Raw genomic sequence first — 16,072 nt, 5'->3', positions numbered from 1 at the left:
ACACCACGTTGCACTTCCTCCTCTGTGTTGACAGTGTGCACAAAGAGGAGCAAATACAATGCAAATGCAAAAAAGAAAAAGGAGGGAAGGGAAGGGAAGGGAAGTAAAAAAAAAAAGGTGAGGTAAAAAGCTTAATGCAAAATATTTACATTCAAATAGACAGATATGAGCTAATACACGCGAGCATTAAGTGTTTTGCTTGCGTACATTGCCTTGAGGGTAAGAGGGCAGGAAAAAGCAAACGCATGTGGATGAAGGGGAGGGTTTTTTCTCGTCTTCTCATTTCAAGACCTGTAATCAGTATCATATTATAACAATAATAATAATAATAATAATAATAACAATAATATTAACAATAATAATAATAGTCATATAAAAAGAACAACATCATTAGGCTCAGTGGAGAAAAGCATGAGGTAGATAGACGAGAGACGACATTAGGGGACGGCGGCGGCCTTATCACGGCGTGCCCAGCTGAACAGAGGAGGAGAGAGGGAACAGACGAGTAAGGAAGGAAGGAAGGAAGGAAGGAAGGAAGGAAGGAAGGAAGGAAGGAAGGAAGGAAGGAAGGAAGGAAGGAAGGAAGGAAGGAAGGCAGGAGGCAGCAGCAGCTTTAAATGATTCCGTATTTGGCCAAGTCGCTGAGCTCCATGTCTCCAAAGGCTTCCCATGGGCAAACCACTGTGATGTCTGTGCCCAGACCCTCCATGCCGGGGATGTCGTCGCCGAATCTGCAGAAGAGGAGATTAAACAGAGACGTCAGAGACGTCCAGAAGTCCAAGTACATCAACGCAGATCTGATGGTAAAAATAGTTTTTCTTACCCCTTTTGCCCGGGTTTAGGGGCCTTGCTCTTGAACGTGCGAGTCTGCCTCTGCTTGAACTTGGGTGGGCCCTTCTTGGGGGTGGTGGGGCCGGGTGCCGCGCCAGGGGCGAGGGCACTTCCTGCGGGGGGCGCAGCGTTCATCGCTGCTCAGAATCTCTGAAACGCAGAGGAACGTCTCTGTGTCATCACATGCTTTGAACAAAACTTAGTCAGGTTTGTCTTCCATGTTTGTAGTCTAAAATACTGCCTACACATTTCCTCCCGTGTATATATATATATATATATATATATATATGTGTATATATGTATATACATACATATATACATATATGTATATATATGTATATGTATATGTATATATATACTGCCATCTTGGTCAGGGCAAGTGTCACCCTGTAAGCCTATACATAGACCATGCAAAAACTCCTTGTTTTCCAGGTGAAGCTACTCAGGAAGTGAGAATATACTGAACAGCCACCAGGGGGCAACTTTGCTGATTGCAAAAAGACATCAGTTAACATTTTAATGTGGAATTAATAATCTCATTCACTAGTTTAAGCTCTTCTTCAGTAAAACACGATGTTAAAAGTGTAAATAATGTTCCTGATGGGCAGCCCCTCTTCACTTCCTGCTTTTGCGTTGACGAGCCCTCTAACTTAATCTGGATTGGACACACGTTCAGTTGCATGTGATCACAGTTGCCTCCCGTGGCTTCATCTGACTTCTCTCCCTCTCTCTGCTGCCCTCTGCTAATCCTATTTCCTTCCACCTCCCAATGCCAATCAGTGGCGATTACGCAGATTATTTTCAGCAGCCAGATTAGCGTTAATCCCGCTCACATTCTCAGCGGAGTCGTTATCCTTCCTGCCAAGTTCAATTAAAAATGAGCCTCTGTTATAAACTTTTGTCGTTAAGTTTTTCCATTCAGCTGCTGACGCGTGACACCTTTGTCAAACTCGGCTCTCCCTCTTGATTTGTGACGCTTAATCCCGTGTATTAGATCAGCAAAGGCTGAGAACGCCCTGGATTGACTCCACCGTATGCCCAGATCTAGACTCCCTGTGGATGTACAGACAGACAGATGCTCATACAGGGTTCAATGTCAAGTCTACTGTCAAGTTCAGATATCTGTGCAGCAGGGAATCCGCCCCAACACGTTATTAACCATGTGCTGCTGTGACTGTTGCCTCCTAAAGTCAATCCTCTTTCCAGTGGGGATTAGGAAACACGCAGCTGATCTCCTTTTTAAGTCTGCACTGATGTCTCATATAAGACTGTTTTTTTTGTTTATATCTACAGTTGCACACACGTCTGTTCAATTAATACTCTCAGATTTAAAATATCAAGGCAGAACACTGACTTTACTGAAATATTTCAGTAAAGTCATCTTCATCCGTGTCACGGTTCACCAATGACTCACCTATGAGCAAATTGTACCTCCTGTAAATCCAGCCGCAGTTGCCGCGGCAACCCCGACTGTGTATTAGCAGCTTGACGCATCACTAGAGTCAGCTCTCACCTGTTGTCACAGATATCCCAAGAGGCCACCGCCGATCTCTCTGCTCGTAGCTCCTGAGCTTCTTTTTTTCCTCCTCCTGAGTTTGTGAAGACGTGTCGCCTTCGCTCCGGCTTTTTATATCTTCATCCCTTAATCCCACTTCCCTCCAGTCACATGATCGCCGCAAAGGGTCAGCCGAACACCCCCCACCCCCCATCACAGAACTCTCCATGTCCTCGATCCCATCACTGCGTCCATCGCCGCCCTCCCCGTACCCGTCACAGTGAGAGCGTTTGTCAGTCAGAGATCAGTCTGGAAGGGTTTTACTGGGATTATCCCTTTAAACCTCAGCACACGTCTGCCATGAGGAGACGATCTGCTGCTCGCGTTTCACGTCCATGTGAGACGCTGTTCTCACACGCGCCATCTTTGCTGTGGACTCTGTGCAGTCGCTGATCAAACTGACCTTGTAGTTATTCTATTGTATTCTAGAAACTGCAGTATAATTCAATCTAGATTAAAAACAACCAAGTTTTTTTTCTCTTTGGCTGGTTCTGTTTCTTTATACACTCTTAGAAATAAAAGTGCTAAGTAGAACCATATAAGGTTCTTTCGGCTTGTCCTCATAGGAGAAACCTTTTGGAGGGTTCCACCAAGAACCCTTTTAAAACCCTTTATTCAGATAAGGGGTTTTAAAGGGTTCTCTGGATCAAAATGGTTCTTCCTGGAACAATTAGTGTTACCAAGAACCCTTCTTATAAAAAAAAAAAAAACCTTTCTTCGGGAAATGGTTTTTCAGAAGCAAATGGTTCCAGGTATATTGTATGAGTATCATCTTATAACTAACTGACAACCTAATAACTTGACTGACAAACGGATCGTAATAAATAATCCTGACGTAAATGTGTTCTTCTTCTTCTCCTTTTTTGGAGTTGACAGACTGGACGCAGCTTTCGCGTTATTCTGCCCCCTACAGTCTGAAGACGTATCTGCATTTAAGGGGTGTCCCATTTTCTAAGTGACAAAATAACCCTCAACACTTGGTTTTGAGCGCCAGTTAAGATAAGAGTTGAGCTTGAGGGTAGAAAGGTAGGAAGATAGGAATTGGAAAAGCCAGAGATATTGATAGAGATGAAACTATCTACCTCTGCTCCCTCTCACATATTGACCGACTGCTGCGCTCATGGTTTGAATGTAACAGACATTTAAAAGTTTACCACCACAGTTTTAACTTCAAATATCTATTTCATCTAAAACCACAGATGCTAATGTGCTTCTAGGACCTAAGGGGGAAAAAAAACAGAGAATCTTAAATCAGTCAGAGTTCAATCTGTGGGAAACATGAGAGAAAGTTCATGGTAATCTATCGAATAGATTTGAGAGGTAAAGTAGTAGAGACTTTTCTTCAAGCACGGCTACACATTTAAAATAGAATTAGCAGCTCATTATCTCCCTGAAATACACGTCATGGATTAACCTCCGGCCTCTAAAGCAGATTAATGGTAAACCCGGGCTACGGCTCTAATAAATACTCTTATTAAACATCTTTGCTGTCTGTATTATTGTCATCATATTTAATGATTAACTTCTCCTCCAGTTGATTATTCAACTGAAAATGGAGGCAGAGATCAGTAAGTGAGATTTATTTGGACTTTTGGAATATAATCCTGACATTGAAGACTGATGACGGCCCTTCAAACTGACAACCTTCATTTAATTTGTCAAAGTGAATCGTTCTTTCATTACAAAGGTTTGGAAGTTGTCGTCCGTCAGCTCTGATACAGTGATATACTGAGGCTTTGAGGGCGTGAGGGTGAATACAGTCCAGCTGCCTGGTCCTAAAGGAGGACAGAGACTAAGCCTCTTTAACAGTACGTAGGCCACAGATCGCAAAGGAACAGCCTCATTATCAGCGACGCAGACTCAATATTCTGCTCTATGACGCCTCAGTGAGTCACAGGCCTTTTTACCAGGTCATATCCACTATTTCTGAGTCTGGATTTTTGGCACAATTCGCTTCTAAATCCTTTATGTTTTCAGTCATACTTTCAATTTATGTCAATAAACCCTCTCTTAAAGGTTTCACCCAGGGCCGGCCCAAGCCTCCATGGGGCCCTTAGCAAAATAAGATTTTTGGGCCCTCTGTTACTGCCAATAATAAGGATTCACACACCTACTATACTAAAGGTATTCTACTTATTCTACTCTGTCACGACTACGAATACACTTGTAAAACTAAATGTGAGAACTTTTTTTTGCATGGAAACCAGATTTGCAAACTTTTGGCAAAATCAGCAACTCCCCCTACTGGCGACACAGAGAATCAATACATAAAACCAAAGGGTTTATAAATAAAATAATAAGAAATTAAGGTCTGAAAATCTAAAAATTTGCATAAACTTGGGAGGTGATTCAAAATACACTCCTGTAATACAAAGATTTGACTTTTTTTATGTAAAAAAACCCACAACATTAAATAAAATAAACAAATAAATATCAAACAAATACTAAAATGATAATGTAAATCAACAGAGGCACCCTGGACAAGGTAATAAAAATGGTTCACAAATAAAATACAAAGTTTAATAATCACATCTGATTATCTGAAAACTCTGAAAAAGCTTTGGTAAAAATGGGGAGAAAAATTCTAAATAAATGGAACAGCAATACAGACTTTTATTTTTATTTTTTTTAGTTAATTGCTCTTGGGGGCCCTCTAGTGGTCACGGGGCCCTAAGCAGCGGCTTAGTTCGCTTATGCCTTGGGCCGGCCCTGGTTTCACCCACGACCTTCATAATAATTCACCAACCTCCTCAGATTAAAGTGACAACAGATCACAGAACATCACAGCGTCGACTCTCAGGAACAGGAGGTCAGTGAGTCAGTGGTGGAGCCACCGTCTTCTGATGCTCTAATTAGATTAACATACGAAGCCTCTAAGGCCAGAAAAATAAAATAGCATCGGGACAACAACGTGATACAAGAGGAGTTCAGTGAGTGGAATGTGACTTATGTCAACATTTAAGTATGATTTCAACACACAACCATGTCCTTTCATGAACCGTAGGCATTCCTGCACGTGTGTGTGTATGTGTGTGTGTGTGTGTGTTCAAGGGAAACCATACCCTGCACTCAAAGACATCATATACAGTGCTGCATACAGTGTGCGCGTGATCCCAATGTGATATATGGAGGTTTGCTTAAACACCACAAAAAGAAACCAGACGTGGTTATTCTCAGCGTGTGAACACACTCTTTCTTTTTTAATAATCTGAAAAAAAGAGTCTCGTCAGAACTAAACCACAGTCGTCTCTTAGTGAATCCTCTCTCTATGTCCAGGTCAAAATTATATGTGTAAATTACAAAGCTTCTTATATATTCAGAGAGAGGAAAACAGTCTGGACTATTTCCAGAAAATAGGGAAAAAAGTGACCGTAACCACAAACTGTGTTGAATTGGAGAGACATTCAGTCTACGTCCGGTCAATTCTTTAGTGGGCTTCAGAGCTGTCACTTTTTATCTGCAATATGGATATCCGTTCAAACTCCAACCTTAAAATCCTGTAATGCTGTGTTCATAAAGGACGTGATGTGAGTTTAAAGACAAAGGCAACACACAGGCGCGAATTTGGAGTCTATCGCTCCAACGTTCGAGTCCAAAATGTTCTACTTTGGCGAAGAATCGCGATGACTAATCGGCGTCGAGATTCCCCGGATGACGTCACGGACTCGGCGGTCAAGTTTATCCTCAAAATGGAGGAGAACAACGCTCCACAACACCATCTGGAGTCGGACAGAACTTGGAGAGTTTCCCCGTTCACTCTGGGAGCTCCGTATGGATGAGAACCTCTTCCAGCGATGCTTACTAATGACTCATGACTTTACTTAGCTCACATCGTTATCGTCCCAACAGCGGAGCATACGGAGCTCCCAGATTAAACCGCTGTGAGACTCGCCAAGTTATGTCCGGCTCCTGACGGTGTTGTGAAAACCATACGTGACGAAAAGAAAGGCTTGTTACTTCCGTCTTCTCTTAGGCCCACTTTACATCACGCTTTTAGCGTCAGGGTGAACCCCGTGTAAAGAGAATTCCCGCTGTCTTCAAATTTTCTCCCGACAACTGCGAAGTGGTCGCCCGACAACCCAGCGGGAGTCCCCGACAACTTCAAAGTGCGTATAAAGAGAACACGTAGGGCCTGCGACAGCGGGAGGTCAGGGTTTAGGCAATTAGCATATAGCGCTTGCTAATTAGCATATACGGCGGGACCCTGTTCCAAAAAAAATGTAGGGGGTGAAGGAGGGCGCTGTACGTGGAGCACCTCCGAAACCAAGTGCCTGATCAGTATCTGGTCGGAGGACGAGATCCAGAAGAAGCTAGAGTCATCCAGGAACAAGTAGGCCGACGTAAAAATGCAACAGCGGATGCGGGAAGACGGCTACGATCGTACAGTCGAGCAAGTAAAGAGGAAAGTTGTAAGCGCCGCGGGCGTCCTGCCAGATTTCCGGTCGGTGTGTCTAAAGACGTCGCAACAGCCGCGTCCCGACATCGGGAAATGTAAAGTGGGCCTAACACTGACTTTTGGAATGGTGCATAGCGACGCAAACATCCGTGCTTGGTCTGAACGCAGCATTAGAGTTCAAAATATCCAGTATGGAAGCACATCAGACCATCTTAAGCAATTAGATCCACTTTGAATGAACTACCATTGGGAAAAAAGACAGGGATGTTGTGTTATCTTTACACAAAGATAAGCTGAACCTGCTGAACAGACGATAACGACACCAAAGCCTGTGAAAAGGAAAGTGTGTTGCCACTAGCTTATTTCAGTGCTACATACTGTATATGTACCTTGATCCCTTTTGTCTGGGGCCCTCTTGTCTCTTAAAACAGCTCTAGAATTTGCTATTCTCTGCACGAATCATGACCTCCATCCAATTACTTGGTCACAGTTGAACGACTCAAGTGGTGATAATAAAGATTACTCCACTAAATTATTGGTTTAGTGCCTGGAGAGATTGTCTATACAGAGTATATATAGACAGAGAGAGACGTTTTTATCTGAGGTTTTAGCAGGTGCATGAAACAGATGAAGTGCACACAAGACAGCGACGGCAAACTCTTAACGGTCACCTTTCCAACTGTCACAATATCATTTCAAGTTAATGTGTAATTAAGTGTTAAAGGTAAGTCGGTGGCAGATCCTGGAAAAAAAACAGTTGGCTCTGCAGGCTACGTTTTTGAATTCAAAAGTCCACGCCCCTTCCCTCTAAAGCCACGCCTCCGGAGCACGGTAACGATGCTCAATGCTTGTTCACGAAGAGCGTTGGTTTTCATGCAGATTCATGAGCACTGCGTAACTTTCGGTACTTTTCCGTGTGACGCTAGGTTTTTTTAAGATACGTAAATACTCAAATGCTAACTCTCAAAATATCGCAAAGACATAAAGTTAACCTTCCCGTCCAGTAAAAATGAATACAGATGTTCACTCTGGTCTTGGATCGCAGCCTTTTAGTAGCTTAGTAGCTTTTCTTATGCTAGCCAGTTGTCTTTTCTGTGTTGTAAAAAGCTGTGCACGCAAAAATGAGTGCACAAAGAAGGGTACGTGCATGGGCTGAGGAGGGGAGGGTGGCAGTTTGATTGATGCATCACCATCCAGTTGATCACTTCGGGCCTTTCAATATGATTGGATGGTGTTTTTATACAGGCCTGTCTGCTCCCCAGCTGTGTGCGTTAGCTACAGTACATACATGTGACGTGTACTTACATTTGTGGCTCATATGAACCAGGTCAAAGAGCTCAGACTGTCTGGTTGTCACAGTATTTGTGTCAACACTCGTGGAAACATGTTCGGAGACCACAGCACGGCCCACTGTAATCCCGTTTTAGCACTCGCTGACTCGAGTCGCTGACAGCAATAACAACTTTAGTTGCTCATACGTTTGATAAGTCAATGGATGTGGTGGCAGATTTCCACGCAATGGTGCGTTAAGAGGGGTGGACTGCACTCTGGACTTTAAGCCTGTAAAGCCCAAACCATTAAATAATTGACAGAAAATTCTAATGGAGCCTTTATTGGTCGTTCTGAACAAATATCAATTTCCATATAGGGGTTTCAATTTGCATCATATTTGATACAGCAGGTCACAATGCTCAAACATTCTTTTTTTTCTTGAACAAATAATACACAAACCAATCCAACAAATCCAAAAAAAAACAATGCAGCAATGGAACTGGCAGGGTGGAAGTCTGGAAGACATAACATTTTCAGTTATTTTTACTCATCAGATGAGCGGATCACAACCTTTTTATTTTGAGTGATGGTCGGCTTGAAAACAGCATTTGTCACAGTACACATGGGCAAAGTGGCCTACGCAGTGTTTGCATCTCTGTCGGGTTTCTTTGTCGGGTTTGTCAAGGAAAAAATTGTGACACTGCTCATGTGGAGGGTTCAAAAACGAATGTATCACGTATGATACATTTGGCGTTATAGGGTTATTAAAGAGGAAGTGGAAGAGAAAACCTCTCACCTCTGTACGACACTTTCATACCAGCAATAACTGTGTGGATCTCATTCACCTCATTCTAACCTTAGAGTGAACCAGCAGCCATTCTAACATCTCTGTGTCCTCATTCTCTCATTCCATCCCACTGGCGCTGATAGAACGGAAGGATTTTTTTTTTAAAAACCACCCCTCCTTTGCATTTTTACATAAATTAGTCTTTTCTCTCCTTTGATTGAAATTCTGTGCCACAGCTTTACGGAAAATTCACTTCAAATGCAACTAATTATTTTTCCCCTCGTTGAAGCAAAAATATTCTGCATTTCCGTGACTATCTCCTCTACGCTTTGAAGTGGAAAATCCCCTTCAATTTTAACCAAAATCAATGTGACTTTTTTTTCCGCACCTCGCAAATTCCTTTATATTGGGATTTGCCTGTAGTGAATATATTCATTTTGTTCTTCTTTCACTTTGATTAGCAGGATTTCCCTCTCTCTCTCTCTGTGCAGTGTATTTCCATTTTAAAGCACTCTGTTGTTGAACTAGCTTAGAAAGAGGTTTTTTTTTGGTGGAAGTCATGACATTTTGACTCATTAGCATAAAGACTGAGACGACAGTGCAGTTAGTGTTCAGGAACTATGAACTTTATCAGCTTGTGTCACGAAATGACTCAGGCTGAACAACTTCTAAGTTTAAAATTGACTCTGCGATGTATGCAAATAGCAAGTCATGAATATTGTAATATACTGTACTTTCTTATTAATCCCTTTTCTTATTAATCCCTGTAGGGAAATTCTCTGCATTTAACGCGTCCTTAAAAAGAATCAGGAGAAGTGGGGGTTGAGTACCTTGGTTGGGACTTAAACTGGCAACCCTCGTGTTGCAAGCCAAGTTCCCGTTCCACTTGGTCATGGTTCTGGTCATGGTCATTGCGTCACAGTATGGAGGTTAATTTTTTGATGCTATCTCATGGGACAATGTTCCACATCTTATTCTATCTATAACAACATCTATATCTATATCTTTATCTATATCTATAACACAGCAAATATTGAACTCAAAACCTCAAATTGCCATCGCAGCAGAGTTATGTAAAACAGTGGCGTATTTTAATTGCATTATTTAGCCAATGATCCGTCCTTGTCATCTCCAGTTGCATAAATCCGTGTTTGTTTTTCCCTCCGCGGACGCAGCCGAATCTCCCTTTGTGTGCCAGCGTTGTTATGTAAGACGCTAAGAAGCCGGCGTGCTCAGCTAATTGGACGCTGACGAGGATTCTCTGAAGGATAAATTGACCTGAATCTCTAATTCGCAGGCTTACATCGCACGTGTCGTCATGGGTATTTCCCTCAAAACATTCTCAGGAACTGCTATTTTAGTCCTTTTGCCGAGCACTGTTGTTGTTTTTTATTGCTTCTATGGCATTTCACAGAGGATATATCTTGCTTTAAATCAATTTATTTGGTCAAATTGGTGGTCAGAGCTCATTCATTCATTCTTCTTCTGCCGCTTTTATCCTCCACATGAGGGTCGCGGGGCTGCTGGTGCCAATCCCAGCTGACATAGGGTTAAAAGGGCGACAAACAACCATTGACTCTTACATCTACGATCACTTTGCAGCAGGGGTCACCAACCTTTTTGAGACCGAGACCTACCTGAAGGGTAAAGAATAATATGAAGGGCTACCATATTCACATTTTACGCACCATTTTTTAAAAATTAATATCATCCATTCAATTGCATGCACATTAATTCCAGTGCTTACTCCTAACAATTTTACTGAGTGATCATATGGATACAAGTGAGGTGAAATGAAGTGAGCACCACGTTGGTGACCCCTGATTTAGAGTGTCCTATTTGTGTTTTGGGAGAACATACAGTACATACAACATACAAACTCATGCAGAAAATCTCTTCTTTTTGCTGCACAGGCAACAACCGCGTGGCCCCGGTGGTCAAAGCTGCATCCAGAGCCGTTTCTTGCCATATGCGGAATATGCAGCTGCATAGGGCCCCACAGCCACCAGGGGGGCCCCCAAACTGCAAATTCAGACTCATATTTTATTCTTGAAAATTAAAAGCACCTGTCTTTATTTGCATGTATTGGATGCATTCATTATGTGAGTTTGAAAAAAAAAATAGGGGTCCCGAAATAGTATCTCGCATAGGGCAACCCCAAACAGCTAGAAACGGCCCTGGCTGCATCCTTCCATTCAGAAAAGAAGAATTCGACTCCTGCTCATGTTCTGTCACGTCCAGGCACAAACGTCTCATCCATCAATGTCCTCATGCTCTCGAGGGCAAAAATAACTTGCTTTTAATTCTCTGGTTATACGATGAGAGTGACGTACACTTGAACATCCACGACGAGACTCTAAAACAGGCTCCTCTGCCCTTAAAACCCTGTTATTTTTTCACCTCACAGACTGAGAGAGCGGCGAGTGCGACTGTGTACGACGTGTGGGTGTCCAATTATTAATATGCCGTATTTGATTTCGTGGGGCAGGAATGAAAACAGTGTGGAGGAGAGGAAGGTGGCAGCCATTATGACAAAGTCTGAATGTAAAACAGGGAGAGAAACAGTTGCGGTGCATGTTGTTGCACAGAATACTGAGGAGCATGTGTTGATGCCCCGGCCTTGGCTGTGATGTATAGTGCTTGTCAGGGAGATAAGAAAACGCAGAAAAGTTTCAGAAAATGACTCTTGAGGGAAAAAAAGAAGTGTCATTCTTGTGTCGTCCATACTGATGTGACACAGAGGGAGAGTGGTTTCTACCTCACTGAGGGGGGAAGAATATTTTAAAGCACAGAATTGTAGGGTTGAGAAATATAGAGTTTGAATATCAGGTTCAACATTTGCGTGAATGATTACGTCACACGCAAACAGCAATGCTGCAAATGACATATAATTATTATCATTATTATTATTTATTACAGTCTGTAAATGACCGGGTTCTTTTACAGTGTGCATTTAAAACACTCACGTGTACATGGAAGTCTTAATAATTATCACATTCAAACACGGTCATGACAGTTTTTGGGCGATGTGATGATGATGATGAGGATTTGATTTATTTTAAACACGTACACAGATTTAATTGTACAATTGCACCGATGGTTTATACGGTTATTTCATTTTATATATGCTAAAAAACCCTTGTTTTTGAGCATCTGCATCAAATATATCATCCACTGTGATTAACAACAGTCAGAAAAGTCGATCTATTATTGTAATTAAATGTAATGTTTTTTTGGCCCCAGTGAAAGTGACGAGACGTTTAATTATCTGCGTATATATGTGCCTGGTAATTATAAAAGAACAGGTTTGATGTCATTTCAGGAAGTTCTGTCCTCACTTTACTGTAACTGTAAACTCTGTTTTTAAGGAGATCAGATCATAACTCGACACTGTGACAGAGAAGTTGCCTCAGAACAAACAGAGACAGAGAAACTGAACGTTCCGCTCAGGCCGACGATGACGGATCGAGTTCTAGCCGCACAAACTGTGGGAAAACAACTTTAAAAAAAATAAAAAATGAAAACAAAGACAAACACAGGGAAGAATCCAGAATGTACAGGATGTTCTCTCCGTGTTTAAGGATGAACGTGAAATGAAGGAGAAGACAGATGATAAAGACATTTGAAGTATTTTAATGCATGAAGATTATCAAAATCATCATCAAAATCATCTTTTATTGCTTTACTCTGTTTTATTGGTTCACTTTTTGTCATTTTAATTGCTCTTGTTTGTGTCATTTTATCTTGTTTTGAATACAAAATCAGGGCAGTGATGTTAAAATGCTCAGTATTTTTTTTCCCTGAACAAAAATAATGGCTGATTTTTTTCACTTATCATGTCCTTCTGAATGCTAATATGAACATTATGTACAAGACAAAGCAATAAAACATTTTATATACAAGTCAAAACCACGTGAAACACATATTAAAGCTCACATAGAGTGGTCCTATCGCACATATACGCGAGTTAGAGGTCTACTTACATACATTAACTTGTTTTATGGTCAAAAACCTCGCCGAGCCGATAAAAATCTCTCCTCGCTGAAGCTCTCGTCAGCCGCGCTGTTTCAGACTGATATCTCACCCCCAGTAGACAGAACTGTGTTGTGATTGGCCAGCCAGCGAGAGCTTTCTCAACTGTCTTGCGATTGGCCAATACCTGGAAGTGACGTAATTAGCACGTCAACTCTCGGAAGCACAGCTCCCCCCTCTGGAACGGTGGATGCACTGCTACTCATTATCAAAACATTGTTTTAACAAGGTTTAAAAATAGCTTCTTCATGACTCCCCGCCGCAGTCCCTTTTATGACTTTGACCCAGAGTCAGAAGACACTGTCGCTCGTGAAACACCTCCACAACGGACGTTATTTTTCTTCTGCGGTTCAATGTACGCAACCGGATGTGCCCGGACTAGTGCACGGAGCAGGAGGATCTGCTGTTCAGGAGAAATGCTGTTTACATAACCGGACCGGGTTTTTCAGAGATCTCCCTGAGGCCGAGATTACAATAAACACAGCGTTCTCAGCAGTGGCTGAACTGTTTGTTTTGAACCTCCAGGGCTTCTTAAACAAGGTAATGACGCTGATACACACTAAAAAACTGGTCTAGGTCCACTTTAATACACTTAGAATGACTTTAGAAAAGTCTATTTTTATTCTCGTTTAGCTCCAGCTCCAAACCGTTCCACATTATATTCATTGTTGAGCCAATCTTGTTTTGTTTTTTTTCTACACATAACGCAGCTCTCTTTTCAAATAATATTCCTTATGTAACATTTTTCTGGCTGTATTAAGATTAACACCACTCCTAATATTTAACGGATGTCTCCGTTTGTCTTTTGCTGCAGTGACAAACACCTAAAACCCTCGTCTCACAGACTCTAACACTGAGATACAGCTGCTGCTGCTGCTGCTGCTGCTGATGATGAGGCCGTGTGAATAAAAATAATACTCTGAATCCTGCAGGAAGAGAAAGAAAGGGAAGCGTTTGCTTTTTCATCCTCTCCAGATGAAGTCAAAGACTCTCTCTCTCTTCACACGGCGGGGCGTCCGCTACCCACGGAGCGATTGTAGTTGAGCCAAAAAGCTCAGAGTGGGTGTCGAGAGAGCAACAAAGCAGGTCCTGGAAATACAGAAGAAAAGCAGTGAAAAATGAGGCGCAGCAGATTTGCAAGGGGTGAGAGAGGGAGGGAGGGTGAGACTGCAGGAAAAGGGAGCTGCTGTAATCTGGGCTTTAAAGCTTCTGACGGTATTAACAGAGAACACTTATTAGATTGGGGCGCGCTCTGCTCACAGGGAAAGACTAATTGGATGTCACCAAATCAGAGAGCTTGACACGGGTCAGGACCGAGCAGGTGGATGACGCTCGCTCACTCGGGCTTGAAGGCAACGGGAAGCTGCACTGATAGCAACTCAGGAAGAGGCCAGAGATGCTGAGGCGACACAGAAATAAATCCCACGCTATTTCCACTGGACACGGAACTTTTGTTTATTGAGTATCTGATATTTGTGGTTCACTGAATAATGTGCATGGAAAAGGCTCCATGTGTGGCCAAGCAATGCATTGATTGCAGTGTCACGGAGATCTGATTCCCCTCTTCCTGTCAACCAGTGATCTTTGGAGATGAACACTTGTATCACCCTGAGGGGGAAAAAATCATATATTGAAACACCTTTATGAAAATTAGGCGACCATATTTAGATCACTCTTACACTATGTTTGATAGAGTAAGGATTTTAGTTTATCTTCTAGGCCTTGACTTTTGTTATATTGTTAGGTTGTTGTGTTCACAGGTTTATATGCAAAGATATATGTATAATTGACAATAAAATAGTCAAAAAGAAGACGTTTGGCTGGTCCTCACAAATTTAAAGGGATGTTTTGAGGGTTGAGATGTGGTTTTGTGGCAAATGCTGGAATTAAAGGTGCCATATGTAAGAATGTGGCCAAAAACGGTTACTGCACTCAAATTCAAAATACAGAGGTCTTTTAGGTTTCGTTTTCTCCGCCATTGTAGCTCAGACGTAACTGGCAACCCGTGGTTGCTCGGCAGCTGAGACTGTACTGACTGCAATGATTGGTAGACAGCGGTAGGTGGCGCCACATGCCAAGACATGATTTCGGGGGCCCACGGTTGGTGTAGTGGTTAGCGCTCTTGCAGCAAGAAGACCCGGGTTTCCGGGGATCGAGCCCCGTTTGGAACAACTTCGGAACAAGGGCCTCCTTTCTGCAAGGAGTGTGTGTGCGTGGGTTTTCTCCCGGTTCTCCGGCTTCCTCCGACAGATATGGGGATTAGGTGAATTGGTCACTCTAAATTGACCGTAGGTGTGAGAGTGTGAGTTGAATGGTTGTTTGTCTCTATATGTGGCCCTGAGATGGACTGGCAAACTGTCCAGGGTGTTCCCCGCCTATCGCACAATGTCAGTTGAGGTAGGCACAGCATCCCCCGCGACCCTCTGGTGGAGGATAAAGCGGTAGATGATGGATGGATGGATGTTGTTGTTGGTGAGTTCAGTTTGTTATATGAACATTATTCCTGAGTCTCTGTGACATATTAGGAGGATTTTCTGACCAGTTCAGATTTATTACATAATGCACCTTTAAGAGTGCCTTAATTTATGAACTAAAACATCGATATTTGTCCTGGAGTAATGATTATCCGATTATATTTTGTCCCACCCTTGATATGAATGTTTTTATTGCATTTAGATGCATCCTCGCTCTGCTGAAACACAGCGTGTGACACACAGAGTAAAACACAGTTAGAGGGCGGTGGATGTTTTGCTTCTGAATGCAGGAACGAGCAAAACGAGATTAGAGCAGATGAGTTGAATGGAGGAGACGTAAAAAAGAAGCGGAGAGGTTATTTAGTGCAGCAGCGAGCTCGCCGCCATCTCTCTGCAGCGATAAAGTCCAGGAGCCGCTGAGGCTGAGTGAGTCTCCTGAGGTGATGGATGTGAGTCCGCGTTCTGCAGTGTCATGCAGTCGTCTTTCACTCTTACAGCTCTGAAGCAGCACAGCCTCGCTGCGACTCTCCCCGAGTCCCTGTTTAATTTCCACACACTTTAGTGTGTTTTCCCTCTCTGTGCCTTGCAGACTTGATTAATGCTGCATTCATTACTGGACTGGAATGAAAAAGAAAGAAGAAGAAGAAGCTTGTTTATTTATTTTTTTAGAGCCCGTCTATTTCAACCGTCCCGTATATTTACGAGATAAAAAGACATGTTAATGA

General features: G+C 42.5%; 1 protein-coding gene across 1 annotated transcript; it reads right to left on the bottom strand.

Moving 5' to 3' along the window:
- Positions 1 to 613: 613 nt before the first annotated feature.
- On the bottom strand, positions 614 to 966 carry pde6hb (phosphodiesterase 6H, cGMP-specific, cone, gamma, paralog b; the record flags this gene model as incomplete). The annotated part of the gene is made up of 2 exons (XM_083896260.1): positions 614 to 731; positions 824 to 966. 2 exons carry the CDS (start codon positions 964 to 966, stop codon positions 614 to 616), a joined length of 261 nt encoding a protein of 86 aa, XP_083752386.1.
- Between the last annotated feature and the right edge of the window lie 15,106 nt (positions 967 to 16,072).

Source organism: Microchirus variegatus (genome assembly GCF_963457635.1).
Source record: "Microchirus variegatus genome assembly, chromosome: 10".
NCBI classification, from domain to species: domain Eukaryota; kingdom Metazoa; phylum Chordata; class Actinopteri; order Pleuronectiformes; family Soleidae; genus Microchirus; species Microchirus variegatus.
Note: the sequence above shows the minus strand (reverse complement) of the source record. Positions and strands in the feature narration are given on the sequence as shown.